Source organism: Ipomoea nil, unplaced genomic scaffold (genome assembly GCF_001879475.1).
Source record: "Ipomoea nil cultivar Tokyo-kokei standard unplaced genomic scaffold, Asagao_1.1 scaffold1407, whole genome shotgun sequence".
NCBI lineage: Eukaryota > Viridiplantae > Streptophyta > Magnoliopsida > Solanales > Convolvulaceae > Ipomoea > Ipomoea nil.
The window spans coordinates 3539606-3563764 of NW_017617835.1; the positions used below are offsets into that span (position 1 = coordinate 3539606).

A 24159-nucleotide genomic window follows, 5' to 3' on the forward strand; every position below is an offset into this window, starting at 1 on the left:
GAAACTATCAGACCAAAAATGTTTACACAATAGAAAGAATAATTTGATTTAGGATTTAATAGCTTTCTTATAACTTATTTGGTACAGTTCGTTGCACATTATACAGAGAAAATATGCATACTAGAACTCTTCCATTATCTGCAACATAATACTCTTAATGACATGCATTGCTATGCACCCAATCGTCTATAGTAGCATGATTTATTTTGTTGTTGCAATATCGAATCTCTTGTTTGGCTCATTTTTGGAGCATACATATAATCCCAGTATTAGAACTGTTTAGAGTCTGAACTTGTGAATGTAGAATATGTTTTTTTGGAGCTTCATGTTCATGGGAATTTCCATTTGACTTCATTGACTTTGGATAGGCATATAAAACTCATTATCATTTTAACACTGAACAAGCAATAGGAATTGTAGAACATAAGAGTGGTTTTTATTATGTTACAAGCACCACCACCACCAGTAGCTATATATAATAAATTGTTGCATTTCACATAAATTGCTTCAACACATAGATAACACATGCATGCCTAGATTCCCAGTAGTACTTGTCAACAAGAAGTTGCTGTTGATAGTGATATCAAGCAGTGGCAACAGCTGTTGAAGGCTCCGGTTTAGGCTGTGCTGGTGGCTCTGCTGATGGCTGGGCCAGGGGGCCTGATTCGGGCTGTTTTGGTGGCTCCTCCACTGCTTGGGCCGGGGGCCCTGATTCAGGCTGTTTTGGTGGCTCCTCCAATGCTTGGGCTGAAGGCACTGATTCAGGCTGAGCTGGTGGTGGTGGCGGTGGTGCTTCCGATTCCCAAAATGAAGTTTTCTTTCCAGTCTTGGTAACAGTCTGGAGAACCTCATCTGGTTGCACATTCCCCTTCACTGTCACCTTCTGCTCTTCTATATTAATGTCAAAAGACTCTACACCTGAAAGAAGAGTTAGCAAGGAAGGTATGAGAATATGATTGTGGTGAGATGACAAGAATGTATGTATGTATATATGTACCTTCCATCTTGCCCAAAACCCTCTTGACAGCCCCAACACAGCCTTGGCATGACATTCCAACCTTGAGAACAACAGTCTGCCATTACAAACAAAGAAGCCTCAGTGTTGAAAGGATTAGCTATCACCACCACCATTGCTACCGCTCTGGTACAGTAAAAAAAAATTATTTGTATGATTGTTTACTCGTTACAATTAGGGGGTGTAAATGAGCTGAGCAGCTCGCGAGCGGTTCGGTCAAAGTTCAGCTCGAGCTCGGTCAATTTTGAACTGAAGCCGAGCTTGAGTTCAAATGTTTTAGGCTTGTAGCCCGTCAAGTCGTTTGCAAGCCATATATATATATATATATATATATATATACACATACACACAAAATTATAGCTGGGTGACTTGTGAGCATTTCAGTCAAAGCTCGGCTCGAGCTCAGTTAACTTTGAGCTCGAGCTGGCTCATTTCATAACTGAGCTGAGCTCAAGCTTCAATTTTTAAGCTCGAGCTTGGCTTGACTCATTTACACCCTGGTTACAATTAATAATTTGTATAGATTGGCATTTGTACACAATAGATCCGTGCTAACAGTATCGGTACAACAAAAAGAAAAAAGTATATATGGTTAAGTTTAGCATCTGAAATAACTGGGAAAACATTATGCGGAGTAACTTATATAGGAAAGGACCAGTTTAGATTACAGAGCAAAGCTTGAAACTGTCAAAGAAAGATATTACAATTAAAAAAAAAAAAAAAAAACACACACACACACACACACAAGATTAGCATGATCACTGGAAACTATGCTATGCCTAACCAAATTTGAGAACAATAAAACAAAAATTACAATTAATACAAAGTAAAAACTCATAAATTCCAATTAAAAATTGGAATGAAAAGAAGCAAGAACCTGAGACGACATGGTGAGGAATTGGATTCAGAGAAAGAAGAAACACAGAGGAGGATTGTAGCTACTTGGGTACTTTAGATTGAAGGGGTTGTTTGGCATTTATAAGAGAGTAAAAAAGGATTGTGGAATAAAATACTTTTTTTTTCCTGCTTTTTCAAGATTCCCATTTTCCTCTTCTTTTTTTGTTTTCAAGAAATTCCTCTCCGTAACGTAAAGGAATTTTTCCATGATTGATAACAACCTCCACTATTCCATAATTATTTCAACTTTTTATTTTTCATTGAGAGGTGATCCAATACACCAACATACTCTCTGCAAATTCTTTTGCCCAGTGGCAGGCCAACGTCTCAAGTGTAATTCAAAGGAGGCAAGTTGAAGTAGTCAAAACTTGAAACTCGATTGGATAAAAGATTGAAGCTTTAGTTCTAATTTTATGTGTTTGAGTTTGACTTAAGTAGATTCAATTTTACACAAAAAAATTGTAACAATAAATATTTTATAACTAAATATCATAACAAAACTTAATACGGAGTATTATATATAGATTATGTGCATTTTTGGCAAAGACTTATGGGCTTTCCTCATATGAGAAGTATTGTTTGCCATTAGTTATATCATGGACCAATGTCCATCATATGCATTGTGAACCATGTACAAATTATGTACATGTTGAAGTTAACGTATTATGTACCTACATTTAATATGTACATTCAATTTATTTACAGGTAAATAAGATGTTAAATACATGTATCTAATGTAGATTAGGTTCCACGTTGCGCATGGTAAATCTTGACCCACAATATAATTTGCAATTGTTTGCGACATTGAAGTTGTTTTTGTTTCTGTTTTCGGGTGCTCTCATCCTAGTGAATCCAAAAATATATATATTAGTTAATTTTGTAATATTATACTTGTTAATATATATAATATGTTTTTTTTTAAATCTTGATTAAGCTTGAAAACTGCTCGAGCAGATTATTAAGATGCTTGAATTCAACTTAATTCATCAATTAAACTATTAGAAATTGAATTGGATTATATTCAATAGTAACTATAATTTGAATAATTTAACTCATTTATACCCTTAAGTCCAAAATTTGCACTAAGCCACTACTCCGCATACAAATGATACAATGCCGCCTGCGTGGGCAGCTCAACTAGTTATAGAGGTGAAAATTGGAAAGAATGACCAGGGATCGAGTCTCACCAGCGACAGTGTGGGAGCAACCTTTCAAAATGAGAGAGCTCATTGTGCGCAATGAACAAAGGTCTAGCCTCTGTGATTTATGTTCAGTTGAGTTACCATAATTTATATCCTCCCAGATATTTTATCGGGTCGGAGTGTGGGGGCCTTAGAGTCGTGAAATGTAACAATGCTTTGTTGTGTACGTAACAACCTATTCCAAGTGGAAACCATGTCACTTCTTTATCCTATCTATAGTGGGAAATTTGCATATCATTATTTTAATGCTCTCCACAATTAATAGGATATATATATATATATATATATATATATATATATATATATATATTAATGACTGGTATGATACATCCATTTGGATAGATCAACGGTTGAAAGTTGCTGAAAAATAAAAGAAAAAATTACTATTGTTAATTTTATAAATATTACAAATTTGAAAGTTTGCTATAATTCTAAAATCAACTCCTCACATTTTTTTTTTTAAATCATCAACTATTGATTAACGTCAATGTACATTGAAATTAGTTCTTACTTTTTACAAATGACCATATTTTCATTTGAACTCGCTCCCCCCCTCCCTCCTACACACATCTAATGCATCGATTTTTTATCTGGACAATTGAAGGATGTATTTCATCTCAATTAAAATGTTAAACTAATAGATGGATTGCGTATTTATGTTTTATAAGGTTTAGCTCAACATGCACCTAACGTGTGCATGACCTTTCACATGAGTCTTGACTTAGGGCTGTGCATAACCCGTCCAACCCGCCCAACCCGACCGACCCGAACCCGTCATACTGGAATGGATCGGGAACCGAACCCGAATAGCCAAAACCGATCCGAGGCCGAAAACGACGCCGCATTAGTTGGGGCGGGGAGGGGGTTATATTTTCCACCCGAACCCGTCCGATAACTCGAACATTTCTAAGCCTACGTATAACCCTATGTAATACGACGTCGTGTAGCCTAAGTATAAATAGAAGAAAAAGCGGAGAAATCGCAAACCCTAGTCTCATTTGCGCAGCTCTTCATTCCCTTCTTCCAGAGAACTCTCTCAGTTCTCTCTTCTCTCTAGTCTCTACCCTAGTTCTCTCAAAGTCTCTTCTCTCAGACAGTCTCTTTGAGTCTCTGAGACGCTGAGAGCCTGAGAGTGTGAGTGTCTGTAGTGTGGAAGCTATTATTCTCCGGTGGAAGCTCTCAAGAGTCAAGCCCCATTCGTTTCCGGTAGCCCTCAAGCCCCAAGCGAGTCTCCGGTGGGAGCGATACTCCGGTGGATTGCAGTTCGCTGGCTAGGAGTCGAAGCCCTTTGTTCTCGGGGGTTTATTTTAGAGAAACGAAGTAATCTCTATTCTCTAAACCCTAGTTTTTAAGATTGTTAGTTTGATTGTTTGATTAGGGTTATTCTGATTGTGATTTTTTGATTTGTATGGACTGTGAGGACTGTGATCTGTTGAGAAGTTCCAGATTACTTACTCACTTGTCGCTAATTTAAGATTGATACTTTGATTGTTTGATTAGGGTTATTCTGATTGTGATTCTGTGATTTGTATGGACTGTGAGGACTGTGATCTGTTGAGAAGTTCCAGATTACTTACTCACTTGTCTCTAATTTAAGATTGATACTTTGATTGTTTGATTAGGGTTATTCTGATTGTGATTCTGTGATTTGTATGGACTGTGAGGACTGTGATCTGTTGAGAAGTTCCAGATTACTTACTCACTTGTCTCTAATTTAAGATTGATACTTTGATTGTTTGATTAGGGTTATTCTGATTGTGATTCTGTGATTTGTATGGACTGTGAGGACTGTGATCTGTTGAGAAGTTCCAGATTACTTACTCACTTGTCTCTAATTTAAGATTGATACTTTGATTGTTTGATTAGGGTTATTCTGATTGTGATTCTGTGATTTGTATGGACTGTGAGGACTGTGATCTGTTGAGAAGTTCCAGATTACTTACTCACTTGTCTCTAATTTAAGATTGTTGGTGGAAGCTTAATCTGTATGTGTGTAACTCACTAACTGAGTTAAAGGCTTAAAGGGGTAATTGTCCCTAATCTGGTGGAAGCCCTAGCCCCTTTGTGTGAAATCCATATATATGATGAGCATTATGAAGTGGCATACATCCACTTAGCTTGAATGCCTGAATATGGATTTCTTTGTAAATTGTAAATTGTAAATTGTATTAAGTTTATGGATATGGGACCCTTAAATTGTTTATGTGCAATTCTGCATACATGATGACATGTGAAATTAACTGAAAGTAAATAAGTAATATGTAAATATGTAATACTTCTATGTATGAGTACTGTATGGTGGAAGCTTTAGTATGATTGGTTGTCTGCTTTATTTGGATACTGATGCCCATCTTTATAGATGGAAAGCATCAGTGCAACTGGACACCCTCCAACCTCAACTGATGAGGAGCATGGAGTAGAAGCTCAAGGTACTGAGAGAAATCCTCAGACAAATCCTATGCCTTCTCCTCCTGTTGTTCCTACAAAGAAGAGGAAAGAGGTGGAGTCTAGATCTATAGTATGGGATCATTTTGAAAAGATCCGTGCTCCACCTGCTGAAGGTGAAACTGAGGGACCAGTAGTTGAGGGCAAATGCCATTATTGTGCCAAAATCTATAAATGTGAAAGTAAAAAGCATGGCACTTCCTCTTTGAAAAACCATATGAAGGCCTGCCTAAAAAATCCTCATTGTAAGGACACAAGGCAGTCTCTTCTCACCTTTAATGCCTCTGGAACAGAAGCTTCTGAGGGGGTTTTGGGGACTTGGGTTTTCAACCAAGAGGCTATTAGGAGGGCATTGTGTGAGATGATCATTGTTGATGAACTTCCCTTTAGGATTGTTGAGGGAAATGGCTTTAGGAAATTCATTTTAGTTGCTTGTCCTAGGTTTCAAATCCCTTCTAGGTGGACCATTTCTAGAGACATTTATCAGATTTACCTAGATGAGAGAATAACCCTAAAAAAGTTGTTTAAGGTGAGCACCCAAAGGGTCAGCTTGACCACTGATACATGGACCTCTGTCCAAAGGATCAATTACATGTGCATTACTGCACATTTCATTGATGATCAGTGGAAGCTAAACAAAAAGATCATTTCCTTTGTCCCAATTTCTTCTCATAAGGGAGAGTATATAGCCAAAGCCCTTGAGAGTTGTCTTCTTGATTGGGGGATTAGAAATGTGTTCACTGTTACTGTTGATAATGCCTCTTCAAATGACACAGCTTTGGGGTTTTTCAAGAACAAACTTCTGTCTTGGGGTGGGTCTTCTGTTAGGGTTCAATATATGCACATGAGGTGCATAGCCCATGTGTTGAACTTAGTGGTCCAGGATGGGTTGAGATATACAGGTCCTTCTGTTAAGAAAGTTAGAGATGTTGTGAGATGGGTGAGGAGTTCTCCTGCCAGACTTAAGAAGTTTAGAGAGATTGTTGTGCTTAATGGGGTGGAAGCCAAATGTGCATTACAACTTGATGTTCCAACAAGATGGAACAGCACATACATGATGCTTAACACTGCCCTTCAATACCAGAGGGCCTTTGAAGCTTATGAGAATGATGCCTCATTGAATGCTGACTTACCTGATTCTATTCCAAACTTTATGGATTGGCTTTCTGTGCAAAGCTTAGTCCATTTCCTGAAAGGCTTCTATGAGATGACTGTGAGAATATCTGGTTCTCTATATGTCACTTCAAATACTTTCTTTTCTGAGATTTCTGACTTAGGTTGCATGCTGGATGACATGGTTAACTCTGTTTCAACCTCTGAAAAGGTAAACTGTAAACTGGTATCATTTATCTGAATGTGTTTGTATGCATCTCTTAATTTTTTCTGTGTTATGTTTGTTTTATAGGATATGGGGTCCCATATGAAACAAAAATTTGAAAAATATTGGGGAGATCCTGAAAAAATGAACTTCTTGATATTCTATGCCAATATTCTGGATCCTAGGGATAAGATTGAGTACATGCCTGCCCAATTTGCTCAATTGTATGGTGATGAAAAAGGAAAATCATGCTTTGAAAAGGTTCAATCTTCTATGGTTGTCCTGTTTAATGATTATACAGCCACCTACAGTGTGCAGTCTGCATCCCCTACTGTGCAATCTACCCAATCTGAACCAGTCCATTCTCAAACTTCAGTTGGAAAACCTCAGGGTAGAATGAAAAGCCAGCTTAAAAAACAGAGAATGGAGGCTGGTGGAAGCAGTAAAGAAACTGAACTCCAGATTTATCTAAGTGAAAAAATAGTGGAAGATGAAGAAAATGTGGACTTTGATGTTCTAAGATGGTGGAAGGTTAACAGTGATAGATTTCCTATACTCTCTAGAATGGCAAGGGATGTGCTGGCTGTTCCCATTTCAACTGTTGCCTCTGAGAGTGCATTCAGTACTAGTGGTAGGGTATTAGATCCCTTTAGGAGTTCATTAACTCCTAAAATTGTTGAATCCCTAGTATGTGCACAAGATTGGTTGAGGGCACCCAATCATCCAATCTCTGTGGAGGAAAACTTGGATGATGTTGAAAGATTAGAGAAGGGTACTGTTTTTATTTTATATCTTTTGTAGGTTTCTACTTTATAAATTGTTAATTGTTACTTACCTTTTCTAAACTCTTTTTTGTTTTTCCTTTTTGTGCAGAATTGTCCACTGGAGCTGCTGGTTCTTTACCAAGTACTGTTGGAACACTCCCAACAATTGCTGTAATACTTTTATATAACATTGCTTTCTGACTTTCTGTTTAGTTTGATTGATAAATGTGTGGACTCTTTGAGGCAAATCAGGTAAGATTCCAGAACTGCTAATTGCTAAGTGGCTTGGTAACTTTTTTATAAATGTTGCTGCCCTTACTCAGTTACATCTCTGGTATTCTGGAATTCTGGTATATCACTTCCCTTCCTCTCATATTCTCATTTCTGTTTAGTTATGGACTTATGGCTATGATGATGCTTCCACCATTTGTCTGAATTAAAAAGAGTTTGGGTGTTTGGTATGTTGTTCTGAGACAAAACTCATGAAGCAATTTGCCCCCAACTCTAAAATGATATGAAAAAAAAGCAATCTGAGCCTTTCTTATTAAGTATTATTAGTTCCCTACTTCTCTTTGTCTTTATTGTCTTTAAAGTTTAAAGTCTTTACTGGTTTTGTAATTGAGCAGGAAGATGAGGAATGGATGAATGCTGATTGCTGAAGGCTGATTGGTGACTGCTGACTTGCTGAGTTGCTGACTGCTGACTTGTTGAGTACTTTAGTAGTTAGTAGTTAGTAGTTAGTAGTTTAGTGTTGTTTGAGTATTGTAGACAAAACTCATTTTGTGGACTTCATTTTTGCTTTTTGAATTTTGAACACAAGTTGGAAACTGCAATATGTAATTATGTATCTAAAATCTAAATGCCTACATAGCTGATAGCTTTGGTAATTTAGATTATGGTTATTAAGTTTGAACATTGTTACAGTTTTTTTTTTTGGTATGTTTTATATTAATCCGAGTTCAAATCGAAATCCGACCCCACCCGACCGTATCCGAACATGGGAAATCCGATCGGATTTCCCTCTTAATTCGAACGAATTGGGGTAGTTTTTCCCAATCCGAAATCCGAGCGGATGAACGGTTTTCTAAACCGATCCGCCCGAACCCGTCCGATGCACAGCCCTATCTTGACTATGATACTAAATTAAAAGATATGTTTTGTTTCAACTTAAAGTTTAAACTAATAGATAGAGTACACATTTATATTTTATTTATTATATATGTTGAAAAGAAACAATTGCATCTTTCCTTTGTTGAAAAAATAGGAGAAGTATATTAATAACTCAAAGTAGTAATTAAAAAAAAAAAAAAAAAGTAAAACATACAATTATAAATATTGTGGTCAAGTCACACTAACAATAGTTGTTAGGACTTGTCGAGTGCCATTTATAAGATTTTTCAAGATATAAATCTTAAACTGTCTAAAATCAACATGCATGTATTACTAATCAATCTATACAATTATTAACTTCTACACATCATACATTACAAAAGATATTAACGTAAAATTTATAAATTTAAGGTATTTGTTACTTTCGTTTCTTTCTTTATTTTTTGTAGTGCCTACACAAATGAAATACATTGCCGGGCTTATCATGACAACATAGTGTTGCAAGTAAAGTTGTTAGCCATTATTCTATAGTACTTCTACACCTATAGGAGATGACCTTTGGAAGAAGCCAACAATTATTCCACTAAAACCTTAATAATTGGTAAAAAACATATGACACAAAAATGCTAACATAAGTACTCATGCAACCACTAACTCATGATTTTTGTTGATTGTTTTAAAGCTAAAGTAGATGCCTTAAAATCAAAGCTAGTTAGAGAGATGGTATATGGTTGGACCAAACTTTAATTTCGAATTTTGCAGTACAAAAGAAATCATCTTTTCTCTCTTCTTGGTAGTACATAAAAAATGGGAAGTACCTAACACTACCATCTTTTCATGTATATATAAATAGGAACGGAGCCAGAAATTCGGTTGAGGGGGCAAACAAGTAGGGACGAATTCAGAAATTTTTTCAATAAAAGCGAAACATTAAAACAAAAGAGATAATTTAAAAATAAATAAATAAATTACCTAAGAATTTTTTTTTTTATAACCATTACCTAAGAAATATAGTTGCAAATATTGTTGGGCATGTGCGAAAAATAAAACACATCAAAACTTTATAAAAATATTCATAACAAAATATGAAACATAATTAATTTTGATAAAATAATTTGAATAGAAAACACATTATAAATTACACATCTCACTATTAATATAAAAGAATGTTATATATATGTGCGTGTATTAAATATTAAAAAAACTATTAAAGACATGACTATGTTTAAGCCATAGGGGAATGAGTCAAAAAAAATATAAAACTATGTTAATTCCAAAGGATTCAAAACCCAAGACCTTTCTTAATACCAAACATGTGCTCTACCAACTTATCTAATTCATTTCTTATTAATATTTAATAGTTTTTTTATACTAATACTAAAACATATACTATATATATACATATATACATACAAAGATTATATATGGAGTGGGGGTGGGATGAGGGGGCGGCTGCCCCCTGCTCCCTTTGCCTCCGTCCCTGCCTATTTATATTTCTCCGCATATAAATATGCATTATAAACATTTTCTAAATATATTCATATACTTAACAGTCTTGCCATAGCAATAGAGTAAAAATGTAAAAAGGCATTATAGGTAAGAGAGAGATTAGCTAGTGTCGAGAGTTTCTTTGAAATTAATTTTTGTTTTTTTTTTTTTTGTGTAGCCAGAGTTTTTATCGTCGAACATAGTGACTAATTCTCTTGCTGAATTGTAGATACATCTTTTGGTTGGGACAACTGAAATATTTGCTATATTTAGTAATATATTCTGAACATATTTAAATATGTGCTAGAAATATTTCCTGAAATAGTCCTATACTTTACAGCTTTGTCATGGCCATAGTGTAAAGTGGAGAATTGGAGAAATGTATGGTATAATGTATAGTATTATGCTTAGGGGAATGGTTGGTGTTTGAGGCCTTCAATGATGTTGATATTTGGGACTCTTAAGGGGATGTTTGGTTCATGGAAAAGAACTTTCAAGGAAAATGATTTTCTAAAATTTGAGGAAAACAAAGTTTTTTGATATTTGGTTCATGAAAATTATTTTCCAATGGAAAACTAATTCCTCAAATATGAGAAAAACAAAATCTTAGCATAGGGTTGATATTTTGTTTTTCAAGGTGGGAGGGAAGAAAGATTGAGTTGATTGGACTATTTTACCCTTATGATTTCCTCTTTTTTGGATGCTACTGGCCCTATTACATTGTAGTATCTGTTCATATACTTTCTCAACCTACTGAAACACAAAGAGCCAATAACGCCTCCACTGAGGCTCGAACTCATAACCTTCCAAAATAGAAGTCCAACCCGAGTACCATTAAACCACATAGTCCTGGTCCTTATGCTTTTCTCTTAATTATTATTGAGTATTATTATTGTATAGGGACATTTAGGTCTTTATACACATTATTCCTTACAATCACAAATCCAACCAAACAATGGAATCTATATTCCCAGTAACTCATTTTCCACCAACCAAATAATGGAATTCATATTCCCAATAACTACTTTTCCATGAAATTTTAATTCCATTTCCTTTCAAATATTTTCTGCGAACCAAACGAGCCCTTAGGGGTTGTAAAATACTTTTTTTTTTTTTGCATGTGGGGTGGGGAACTCTTCTATTTTTATGCTCTACTGACTCATATCCCTTATTGGACTAATTCTTCATAACATAGTGGGAACCACTTTTTGAGCTACAATTATTTATCAATGAAAAAAAAAAAAGTAGAACTTTGTACCATTACGTGCATAATTAAACAACACTGATAACTAAGTGTAACCCGACTATTTAATGGACTCGAGTCCAATATGTAATGATGTTGAAACATTGACCAATGGGGATGGAGCACAAAGAATACTAGTGCAAGGATTACAATGCAAGTTTGATTTCGAATGAGAGTGCGTTTTGGCATTTTTTTATTTAAGAAAAAGTGACAAATTGTCTCTCTAAGTGAACTGGATAGTGCAATTGAGTTTCTTAAGTACAAAAAAGTTGCATTCGAGTCTTTTAAATTGATAAAATTGTTTAATTAAGTTCAAAATGACTTGTTTATCAGGTTAAATTGATAGAGTGTTGACACGTGTCTTTTATATTTTAATATTGTAAACAAATTTATTTTTATTTACTAAAATTACAAATATTATTTTAAAACAACACACACAGCCACCGGTTGTCCACGCCGGACAGCCGGTGGCTGTCTTCTTCACGGACAGTCGTGGCTGTCCAGAGAGGACAGCCACAACCGTCTTCTATATCTGGAACGATGGCGACGACCATGGTCCCTCGTTCCAGACGGTGACAACCATGGCCGTCTTCCTTAAGCAGCTATGATCGTCTTCCTTAGACGGTCGTGGCTATCCATGAAGAAGACAGCCGGTGACTGTGTGTTTTTTTTTTTAAATAATATTTGTAATTTTAGTAAATAAAAATAAATATGTTTAAAAAATAAAAATATAAAAGACACATGTCAACAACACATCAATTTAACATGATAAACAAGTTTTGGACTTAATTGAACAACTTTACCGGTTTAGATGACTTGAATGAAGCTTTTTTTACTTAGGGAATCAAATTGCACTATCCAGTTCACTTAGGGGGCCAATTTAACACTTTTTCCTTTTATTTAAGTTGGTCAATTATGACAATCTATGTTGATTTACCTCCCCTTGTGGTCCTTTGTCAACTAGAATCATAAGGTGAAGTTTACCTAATGTGCACTCTTGAACAACAATTGCAGGCCAAATTTTCATTGTCATCTAAAAGAAAAAGAATAGAAAACCATAAGGTATAGAAAAAAAGTTCAAAGCAAATACTCGAGTTGTGTAAGTTACTAGCCTTAAGCAAGGTGATGCAAAAAGCACGAGTTATAGAAAAACAAGTCCAACACTCAATGTGTAAGTCACTAGAGCATCGAATACTTGCATGAAGCACCATAGTCCATAGGTTGATGCACAAAGCACCAAGTTAATTCGCAGAACGCCAAAGTGAACTGGATGGTGATCAATTTTTTTTATGAAATTTGAAATTTTTAACCACTTTAATTTTTAAGTATACGTGACAGAAAATAACAATTTGTTGGCCATTAACTCACTTCAATTGTTTATCAATTTTTAATATAATAACTAAATTATTTTAAGATTAACTATAAACTACACCTAAAATTTAAAAATTAACCATCTTATCTTTTTAATGTTTAATAATAATAATAATAATAATAATAATAATAATAATAATAATAATAATAATAATAATAATAATAATAATAATAATAAACTTCTTATTCAGCACTGTGCTATGCATAATGCATCCATGCCACTAGTAATTTTATTTGAATGGTAAAAACTAACATTAATTCTTTTTTATTATTTTTTCTTATTATTTTAAACAAAAGTTAATTCTCATTTTTTAAAGAGATTTAAAGTGAGGTTTTATATGTGTATCCATTAATTATTGATTGTTTAGGACTTCCACAACTATGGAGGATGGATAGCTGGATATGTTTGGTAGATAAATTTATATATTTTATAAATTGTCCAACATGTTTTTATATTAATAAATAATCATACCAATGAAGTTTCAAAATGCTTTACGGTATTCATATCCATTTTGATGAATGGGCTTTGCATTAGTATACAAAGTTAATGGCTCAAAATTAAAGTTTCAAAGTGGTTTGATCCTTTAGTCTTTTTTAATGTTTCAAAATGTTTTTGAAAAACTTCAAAGCAAATAGAGAAAAGTGTTAGAAATTAAATATGTTGTCAATGAACTAATGAATGATTATATATTACTAAGTCAATAGTTGAAAGATATGAACAAGTTTTGAAACTAGGTCAACGGTTAAAAGATTAAATTTACACTAATTAATTAAAAATAATAACATAATTACATTTATAATTTTAGAACAATTAAGTGATTAAAATTGTAAATTTTTCATTGTCTTAACTGACCATAACAATCTTCTAATTGAAAATAATGCACGTACCGAATTGAACTTAATTGAAAAATAGTATCTATAAAAATCTATATTTAATTATTTACACATTAACATTCAACTCATGACTAGGGATGGCAATGGGTCGGGTGTGGGTCGGGGAGGGCTACATCCATCACCCGACCCACCTTATATTTTCTCCACCCACCCCCACCTCCAACCCGCATCGGGTGGACTTTTTTAGAACCCACCCCCATCCCCACCGAGTGCGGGTGCCCACTACGGGTAGCCACCACTTATCATCTTATTATGTTTTTCAAAAAATAATATTTAAATTATTTACACATAATAAAAAAATAAAATCCATTAGTGATACTAAAACATAAATAATGGAAATATTTAAATATAATAACTAAATTGTTAATTTTTAAAAATAAACTTAGTAGTTTTGATATAAAAAATAGTAAAAAGATACACGGAGTTATATAAACTATTATAAATAACTACATACTAGTATTTATTTTACTATTATATATATATATATACACACACACATGGTGGGTCGGATGGGGTTCTAGGCGGGTCTTGTACATAGAACCCGAATCCAACCCGACCCACCGCGGATTTTCTTTTTTAAGACCCACCACCCACCATCACCCAAAAAAACCCGATCCATGCGGGGTGGATTCGGGTGGATATCCACGGGTCGGATTAAAATTGCCATCCCTACTCATGACTCATTATCCATGCACATTTATTGCTTTTATTACACGTAATATATTAATATATTAATTTTTTTCTTCTCATTATTCCTAACCTAGCTCTAATCGCATTATTAGGATTGTGAATATCTATCACTACTCGCTCTCCCGACCTATTTCACAGATAAAAATCTGTGAGACGGTTTCACACAAATTTTTTTTCCGATATATAAATAGCATTGATGTCTTATTATATAACTAATATATTAGTTACGGAAATTTTTATGACACTAAATAGCATTGATGTCTTATTATACTTAGTATAACTACATAGGTCTAACGAATTCAATGCTAATATCTAATACAATTCATTATCACACTTACATAATTATAATTGCAAGAAGGTACAACTCACAGCACATTCACATAATATTTTAAAATATTTATTTTAAAATTCTACTTGTATTACAATGTAACGGAGGCAGAAGTAAATGGGGCATGAGGTAAGAAGAGAGTGTTGAGTGAGGGTTTCACAATTGAGAAAACGGCAAGCCAACCTTGTTGTGAAGGATGTATTGCATCCCAAAAGAATGAGTGCTTTGGATCCTCACACACTACATATTCCTTTCTTCCATCTTCATCAACATCTCCACAGCTTGATCCACTTCTTCTTCCCTTGCAACATTCTTCCCATGGATTCACAAAACTTGATTTCCCTAAAACCAAAAAAACATACAATAAATCAACCTCCTAACTTTTGTCTTTTTTATTCTTAATATAACACATTATGTTTATCTAATTGGTTGAGCATATATAAGCATAAATGTGCAACACAGCTATCAGTTTATTAGGCTTTTAATTGAGATGGAACACATGCTTCCATTTGAATTGATATCAAAACCAACTACATGTCAAAGTTCCTGAGTTATAATCTCTGCATCACTCGATAAAAAAGAGACTATGGTCCACATGTTGCTTACATCCCGTCAAAAAGTAACCGGCCCTTAGCCCCTCAGGCCTCCATAGAGGACCATGACCAACTCTCCATAGAGTGGTCCCAATCCAAGCTCATGCTCTTTTTGCTTGAGGCCGGTTCAGGACTAGTTGAACCCTAAACTAGCCGATTGTCGCCCCTACCTCCGACAGTTCAACGAATTCATACACTTAAAGCAACCATGATAGTAAATTTTGAGAAAATTTTGAATGAAGTGGAAGAAAGAAAATGAGGAGAGAGAAGGATTGAGATCATACTGTAAGATCAGAACTTGGTTTTTGTCTCTGAAGTGGGGGCCCACTACAGCGCAATAGCTTTTTTTTTTCTTGAAAAATGAAAACTCATTTTCTTGCTTTTTTTCCCTATCCCTTTCTCTCCTACTTGTCATCTTAAAATTTGTGAAAAAATCAACTATTGAGAATACTCTTACCTGGGCGATTATTGTGTACGTTAAAGGCATACATGAATGCAGAGTAGAGATCAAGAATGACAAAAGTGGATCCACCAGTTTCAGTGTTCAGTTTCTCCACAGCTTTTTTCAGCAGTTGATTGTGAAGCCTTGCAAATGAATTGTCCGATTCGTTGCAAGGTGAAGGTTGGATGGGAACAACATCTTGAGGCATGCATCCAAATGGCGGCACTGCCACCACACTTATTCTGGGAACTCCCAAACTGTATATGCGTTTCAGGTTCAACACTAGCTCACTGATAACACTCTCTATATCCTGCATGCACAAAAACATAGCATAATAACATTATAATACCTCAAATCCAGTTAATTCTGGTAATCTCTAACTATCACTCATTTTCAATTTTTAGTGCTTCATTTTAAAATTAAAGCTATCAAATTTAGTTATAGAGTATTGAATCATTCACAATTATAGTCTAATTTTTTTTTTTAATGCTTTGTTTGACACGCCTAGCTGAAAAGCTAGTAAGTTAATAAGCTAACTAATTAAAATTAAAGTGTTTGGTAAAATTAATTATTGAATTAGTTGATAATTAAGTGTAAAAGACAAAAGCTAGGATAAATTAAGATATTAAGAATTTGATTAATAAAAGGTAGATGATGTCAATTTTATAAATTAATAAGAATAAAAAGAAAAAAAAAATTAAACGCTATGAGCTTATCTTCAAATGCTACTTGAGATAGCGTTTCAAAATAAACTATTATTTTAAGCTCTTTATGTTTTACTCAATATAGCTTATAGTTTATTTGTAACTTAAAATAAGTTATAATATCTAAAATAAGCTTTATCAAACATAATGAATTATTAAATACCATGTGGTCCAATGGTATTTGGTTACTCATTTAAGTGGGAGGTGATAAGTTTGAGTCTCAGTGAATGTCTTGAGTAATTTCGATATCCCCTTCCCTTGTTAAAAAAAAAAAAAAAAAAAAAAAAAAAAAAGAGGCACAAAGAGACTTGACATGAGTTTAGGGATTGTTTTTGCCTTGCCTTTTGGCCGCCGACCGACAAAGCACCGTAGTCGTTCCCAGCCGCCGAAACATGAGCAACCGACGAACTGAGGTCGCGTTTGGTGAACACACGTTGTTGAATCAGTTGTTGGAAATCATTAATCTGTGAGGTCATGTTCGGCCCACCATTGATGGTGTTGAAAACACCGGTTCCGCCGTACGCAAAGTTCATCCCATAGTTCTGTAAATTTAAACCGAGTTTCCACCCTCTGTAGGGCACCGGAGATCTGATTCCCAGGTACTCAGCTGAACACCACAACTTTTTAGTAAATAAATTATTTCCTTTTTTTTCTTACATAAAAAAAAAAAATGAAAAAAGGACCTATTTTAGTCCCCTCCGGAATGTTTTTTTTTTTGTAAACAAATGTTTTGGTTATTAAAACATGTAAAATATTTAGTTCGGTAACTACCATATTTAAGAATTGTACCTGCTCAAAACTTTTAGTTCTGTAACTACAATATTTTAAGTTCAATTTTAAGTGAAAGTATTATTCTAAGTTAAATATGAGACAAAATGGCTAATATTATTTACTGATTAAAAGACAACACAACAAAATCCATCAATTATGACTAGAGATTAACACTGCTTTCACTTCCGCTACTACTAAGTTAATTTCTCATAGATTCTACTCAGTATTGTTAGACTATATTTAAATCTCACAAAAACAATCAATTGGTTTGATTTTCTCGATTTAAGTCGATAATCTATGATGATTTATTTCTTTATGACCATTTACAGACTAAAGTCACAAGACAAATTTTACTCACAATAATATTCACTCATCACCCAAAAATTGATCAAAATTTATTATTTAAAAAAAAAAAAAAAAAAAAAAAAAACTATGATCAATAATGTATGTTGAGTAATGACCACAAAAAAAAAAAAAAAAAAGGTATGGGCAGGTAGGTGTTAAGGAACTGCACCTATGAAGTCGGTGAGAACACGGCCGTCGGAGAATCTGCCGGAAGGTTTGCCGGGGAAAGTGATGCCATAGGGTTCCTCCCAACACTGAAAACCATCAACCGGCGGCGTATTCCCGGTATCGGCATAGGAGTCTCCGAAAACGAACAGCTTTGTATCCGCGCCATGTCCGACCTCTGCACTTATATATCAGTGGGAGAAGAAGAAGTTAATTATTGCAGTGCGGAAAAACATACATATGCCAAAATCGAAGCTGGAAACAATAAACGAAGAAAAGAGAGATTGTCGGCGACCTGGAATAACAATGAGAACACACAAGAAGAAGGCTAAAGTGAAGCTCACTTTCTTCTCCATTATTGTTGTAAAAAGGGAGTTTCAATCCACTTAAATTATTAAGGTTGGACTGTTCTTTCTGTACTTGGAGACAAGCAAGTGGTTGCCATACTGATTACTGACAATACTGTCCAATGCTTAAATTTTCCCAGCAAATGGTTGCCATGTTGTTTGGTTCAAGTCATATAACATAACCAAGGGAATATGACATTCAAGAGCTAACATCATGTTTGGTTCACATTATCTTAAGGAATCTAAGGGGGCGTTTGGTTCAGGTTATATAACATAACCAAGGGAATGTAACATTCCAAAGCTCACATTCCTATGTTTGGTTCATATTATCTTAGGGAATCTTACATTCCCAAAGAATGTCACATTCCCTCCACATAGGATTTTGAAGGGAATGTGAATCCCTTCAATTTCTTAAGTTATGTAAGATAACATTGGTTATGTTAGGAATATTATAGTGTGTATAAAAGATAACCCTAAACCAAACATGATTACATACCTCAATTTTAACCAAACACAGGAATCATTCCCAGTAATCCAACATTCCCAGCAATCTAACATTCCCTAAGGTAATCTTACATTCCGTGAACCAAACGACCCCTAAGGGTCCGTTTACCAACAGAAAACTATTCTCTGTTTTCTGTTTTCTAATTTTTCAGTTTTTGTTTTCTAATTTTTCAGTTTTCATTATCTGTTTTCCATTCTCTGTTATTTAGAAAAAACTTGTTTACTAACAGAAAATTATTCTCTGTTTTCTGTTTTTTAATTTGTTATGTTTTCACCTAAAATTTAGTTTAGATAATATTAATATTTTTGAGCTAATATTTAAAATATTTTTTTTATATATATATTCATTTGAATGACATGTATATGAATATATAACTTTTACTTTGAATTCTAATGTATATGAGATTTCAATATCCAATATTTGGACCGAACTTGTATTATGATGTAACATAATTAAAAATATTTGAACTAATAATCTATTGAGTTCAATCAAGATATAAAACATTATATACAGTTTAATTATTAATTCTTAATTTTAATAATGTAAATAATGTATAACTTTAAAATGTAAGCAAATAAATTATGTTTAAATAAGTAAAGTAAGTAGAAAATATAAAATATAGTAATAAGTAAAATAAGATGATAATGAAGGTAATCATAATAATGTGGTTATAGTAACATATAACCAAATAGATGATAGATGATTATATTTTCAATTTCGAAAATAGTTTTTAAGTGTGTTCTAGTTTTCCAGAAATTTTCAGAGATTATTTTCAGTTTTCATTTTTCAAAATAAAAACTGTGTTAGTAAACATGTTTTCTGTTTTCTATTTTCCAATTTTTGAAAATTTCTTGAAATTTCCAGTTAGTAAACAACGATTTTGAAAAGGAATGTGATACCCTTCCATTTCTTAGGTTATGTAAGATAATCTTGGATATTTATACATTTTACCATTTTAATTCTAATTATTAAAAATATATATTTTATGTTAGCTTATTATTATTATTATTATTATTATATATAATTTAATAAATTTAAAAATTAAAATAAATTAATAAGATAACGGTATCATATATAATTACATAATTTTAAAATATTAACTAAAATCTTGAACTTTATAAACAAAATTATTTTATATTCTAACATAACGTAATAAAATAAAAAATATATAATTAATATATAAATATATATATATATAAATATATATATATATATATATATATATATATATATATATATATATTATAATCTACAAATTTAATAAGAGCGAATAATGTTAGGCCCTTAACTGGAACAAAAAAAATGTCGGTACTAATTGTTTCTTAAAATGAATGGTTCATATTATTTTGATTTTAGTATCTTTTAATGATTTTCCTTATTTACCCTCTATTATATTATTTTCTTCCCTTAAATAACCCTAAATTCCGTTAGTTTAAACTTTAGTAACGGAATATTCCGTTAGCTATTTATTATTCTTAACATACTCTTAATTTATATAAGGTCTTAGGTTTGAACCTCATCCCAAGTATAGTTGGTATAATTGTTAAACATATATTATGAATATGTTAAAATGTATTAAAAAATATATAATATAAAATTTAACATAAACTTTGGTCAAATAATTAGCTCAACTAAATACATAGCATTCAAAGTTGAGCATCAAAGATTATAAATCAGGAACTACTTTAAAGTCATTTGATTTTCTTGAATTTTTTATTAAAAAAAAAAAACAAACAAACAAATTTAGGTTAAGTTTTTTTTTTTTTTTTTTTTTGTTTAATTAATATTCTTTTGATTATATTTAGAACAAAACTTAATATTTCAATTATGCTTTTACATTATTGGAATGATTTATGCCATTATGGTATTAATGTTTTTTGTATTTTTTTTTATAATGGTACAATTGTACATTACTTAATTTACAAATATTATACTATTATTTTTTTTATCGGACAAAATTGTTCTTACATCATTGTCAGACCTGCGCAGCCTAACAACAAAGTTATTGATCATAAATACAATTACACATGGACTCTAAAACGGTAGGATCATTTTCCAAATAATTGACAATGTTAACATCCTACTAGCTCCAATTGAACAAGTTTACACATCAAAAATTTATCAATGCATGAAAACCTTATAAAGAAATTTGTAAGTTAATTTTTACTATATCATTATATTAATATCTATTGTAACCATATATTTTGAATTATTTATTATCATCCTCTATTGACAGCAATTGTAACAATTGTCATGGACAAACTCTCAAAACAATTTGTCGCAACAAGGAATGGAAATTAAAAAAAAAAAAATCATTGATTTCTTTATTGTTGAAGAAAAGTATATATGACAATTTATTGCTCTTATTAATTAAATAAATTAGTACCTACAACAAAAAATAATACATATGCATTTAGTTAATTTAGAATTATATGTATATAATGCTTTATTTAAAAAAAATTATTCATTATAAAAAAATTTAAAAGAAATTAATTTCATTAGTTATATTATCTTTATTTTCTACAATTCAAAGATTCCTTACCTTCAAATTTATTAATTTATTATATTCACTACATTGTTCATTGTCTTCTTTTTTACATTATCATTTAATTAAATATCAAAGTTATAATACAAAATATGTTATATATATATATATATATATATATATATATATATATATATATATTTATTTATTTATTTATTTATTTATTTATTTATTTACCAAGTATTTTATACAAATATAATAAATATTAATATTTTGTTCAATACTTTCACATGATAACCTACGGCACACATCTCATAACACATGTAGGGAAAAAACTACCACTACTAAATATCAATAGGTGTTTGTACGCTAAAGAGTTCATATTACAACTAAAATCTCAATCATATACACAGCAAGACAAATCTAAAACTTCCTACACCATAATCTTTGCATCTCATTGCATGATGAATCCTTATATGCTGCTATCAGTAACCTAATAGCAAATGACACACTACCAATAAAAAACAAAAAGGACATGTACTGAAGATGAAAACAATAGCAATACTACCCAAAAGAGAATTCAGAAGAATTAGATAAATTTAAACCAAAAGTAGTATTTATTTAGACGATATCGCTTTAAGACTTAGTATTTAGACTAACGTTATTACAAAGTTGCAAACATTTATTTTAGGGACAATTATAATCAATCTCTCATATATTATCTTGCATTTATATACTTTAAATTACCGATTTAAATAAACAAATTCAACATTTATTTACCTATGCATGAACATCTCCTATATAATATTGCATTAATATAATTTGAAATACTTATTTAAAAATAATTATTGGGCATTATACCATTCGCGCAAAGCGCGTAAAAAAACTAGTAATAATAATAAAGTTCAAAAAGATAACTCTAAACCAAACATGATTATATTACATACCTCAATTTTAACCAAACATAGGAATCTAACATTCTTAGCAATCTAATATTTCCTAGAGTATTCCCATCTCTTTAAATTTTGTGTGGCAAAAGGTTGAATGGTTCACTCCAGATTAATTTTGGTGACTTAATTGATCAATCGAGGTTAGATTTTTGATTAATCACGGATAAGACTCGATTCTTGATATTTTGTAACAAATTTTATCTATGTGACCAATTGAGATGCACATGAAAATTATGTTATAAATTTTTTGTCAAGCCAAGTGGGAGGGGAAAAAGTGTGCTGATAAAAAAAAAAAAATCAAAAACTATTAAACAGTCATCAACACTGTTCTTTTCTTCTTCTTTTTTTTTTTTCTTCATGTGAGACCCACATAAAAATTTTTATTTGTAAGACATACTCAAACAATCTCTCAACTATTGATGATGCTTTTATACTATAGAAAATATCATAATATATATTTATTTATTTTTAATAATTGTAAGATATTTTTTGTATATGGTTTATTTTGACTTGTAATACACTGAAAATAAAAATGTATCAAAATATAATAAACTTACTAAAAAGGAATTATAATACAATAAACTTTAACATTACACTCAAAATAGAAATACAATATATTAAAAATAAACATGTATTAAAGTCCACCTTACAATATGAACTCAATTGCACAATATAAATTTGCAATCAAATTAAAACATTAATATTGTTTTGTATAACCTATCATCAGTCCATGAACCTGACTCTCGATGTTTGTAGTAAATATCAAACACTCACCATGTTGGTAGACGCAAATATTAAGTGTTAATAAGTAATGCTACACAAAAATATGAATATTAGGAGGTATATATGTGTGTCATTCTTGATAACATGTCTAATTGTAAATTTTTGTAGAGAAATATAGTATGACTTTATATATATATATATATATATATATATATATATATATATATACTCCGTATACAATTAAGAGAAATAAATTTTTTCGTCATTAAATTATTGTGAAATAGCTTTTTTTTTTTTGTCTATCAATTATACTAGGCCACCATCACTTTTTGTTATTTAATTATTTAAGAAATCAATTTATAAGCAACTAAAAGATTAAAAAATATAATGATAGTATAACTAAATGCTATTTGGTTTGCCAAGCACCTTATGCTCAAATGGCACCTCTGTGACTCTCCCGGAGGGAAAGTCACAGGATTGAACGCTGGTGAACTCCGGTGACGGGGTATTGACTCTTTGTGACCCTCCCTAAGAGAAAGTCACAGGATTGAATCCCGGTGAACTCCGGTGGTGGGGTATTGACTCTTTGTGCTGCATCAGTTAAAGAAAGTATAAAATAGATACTAACTTGTAATACCAGGACTATGTGGTCTAATGGTACCTGGGTTTGACTTCTATTTAGAAGATTATATGAGTTCGAGCCTCAATAGAGGCGTTTTTGGTTCTTTGAGTCAACAGATTCAAAAAAAAAAAAAAAAAAAAAAAAGCTATTTGAATTTTTTTAATAGGGAAAATAGCACATTTTCCCCCTCAATTATTTAGGTAAGCACATTAGTCCCCTCAATTATTCTAAAAGTGGTGGTTTTTCCCCCTAATATATTAAATTGACATCTCTACCCTTAAAGTAAATATTTTATTTATTTTACTTCTCCAACAAATTATTGCGTATACGTAGGGATGACCACGGTTCGGTTCGAACTGAACCGGACACTAAAGCAATCGAATTAAAAATTTTCGGTTATGATTCAGATCTATAACCCAACATTTGGATTTCAATTTACTAAAATTATGAATCAAACAAATTGGATCCTGAACGGCTGAACCGTGAACCGGGGGTTCCAGATCCGGTTCGCGATTTTGAACCGTCTTTATTTTAAATTTTTGTTTTTTATTTTAAAATAGTCTAAATTCAACAATAAATGTATTTTATAGTTTCAGTTCGGAACATGAACCGTTCGTTCTGGTTCGCGATTTTAATAAACTTTAAATATCGGGTTTCGATTCTAAATTGTAATTGGAATATTTCGGTTTGGTTGCTATAGTGTTTGTTTGGTTTGAATCAAATTATGGTCATAATTTGTTGG

The 24159-nt window shown here is 32.2% G+C and overlaps 2 protein-coding genes across 4 annotated transcripts; both read right to left on the reverse strand.

Annotated features, from left to right (window-relative positions):
* Window positions 1–371: 371 nt before the first annotated feature.
* LOC109186823 (copper transport protein ATX1-like) lies at window positions 372–1992 on the reverse strand. Of its 2 annotated transcripts, XM_019336979.1 has the most exons (4): window positions 1893–1992; window positions 998–1073; window positions 695–918; window positions 372–646 (listed from the first exon to the last, which is right to left on the reverse strand). In XM_019336979.1, the coding sequence occupies exons 1-4, from the start codon at window positions 1902–1904 to the stop codon at window positions 584–586; spliced, it is 375 nt and encodes a 124-aa protein (XP_019192524.1). In that variant the 5' UTR covers window positions 1905–1992; the 3' UTR covers window positions 372–583. The 2 variants fall into 2 exon arrangements, with proteins under 2 accessions (XP_019192524.1, XP_019192523.1); XM_019336978.1 differs by having other exon boundaries at window positions 372–918.
* Window positions 1993–14676: 12684 nt separating this feature from the next.
* On the reverse strand, window positions 14677–18208 carry LOC109186154 (GDSL esterase/lipase At5g03610-like). Of its 2 annotated transcripts, XM_019336078.1 has the most exons (6): window positions 18081–18208; window positions 17790–17963; window positions 16846–17111; window positions 15816–16110; window positions 14884–15107; window positions 14677–14801 (listed from the first exon to the last, which is right to left on the reverse strand). In XM_019336078.1, the coding sequence occupies exons 1-6, from the start codon at window positions 18139–18141 to the stop codon at window positions 14772–14774; spliced, it is 1050 nt and encodes a 349-aa protein (XP_019191623.1). In that variant the 5' UTR covers window positions 18142–18208; the 3' UTR covers window positions 14677–14771. The 2 variants fall into 2 exon arrangements, with proteins under 2 accessions (XP_019191623.1, XP_019191624.1); XM_019336079.1 differs by lacking the exon at window positions 14677–14801 and having other exon boundaries at window positions 14813–15107; window positions 18081–18207.
* Between the last annotated feature and the right edge of the window lie 5951 nt (window positions 18209–24159).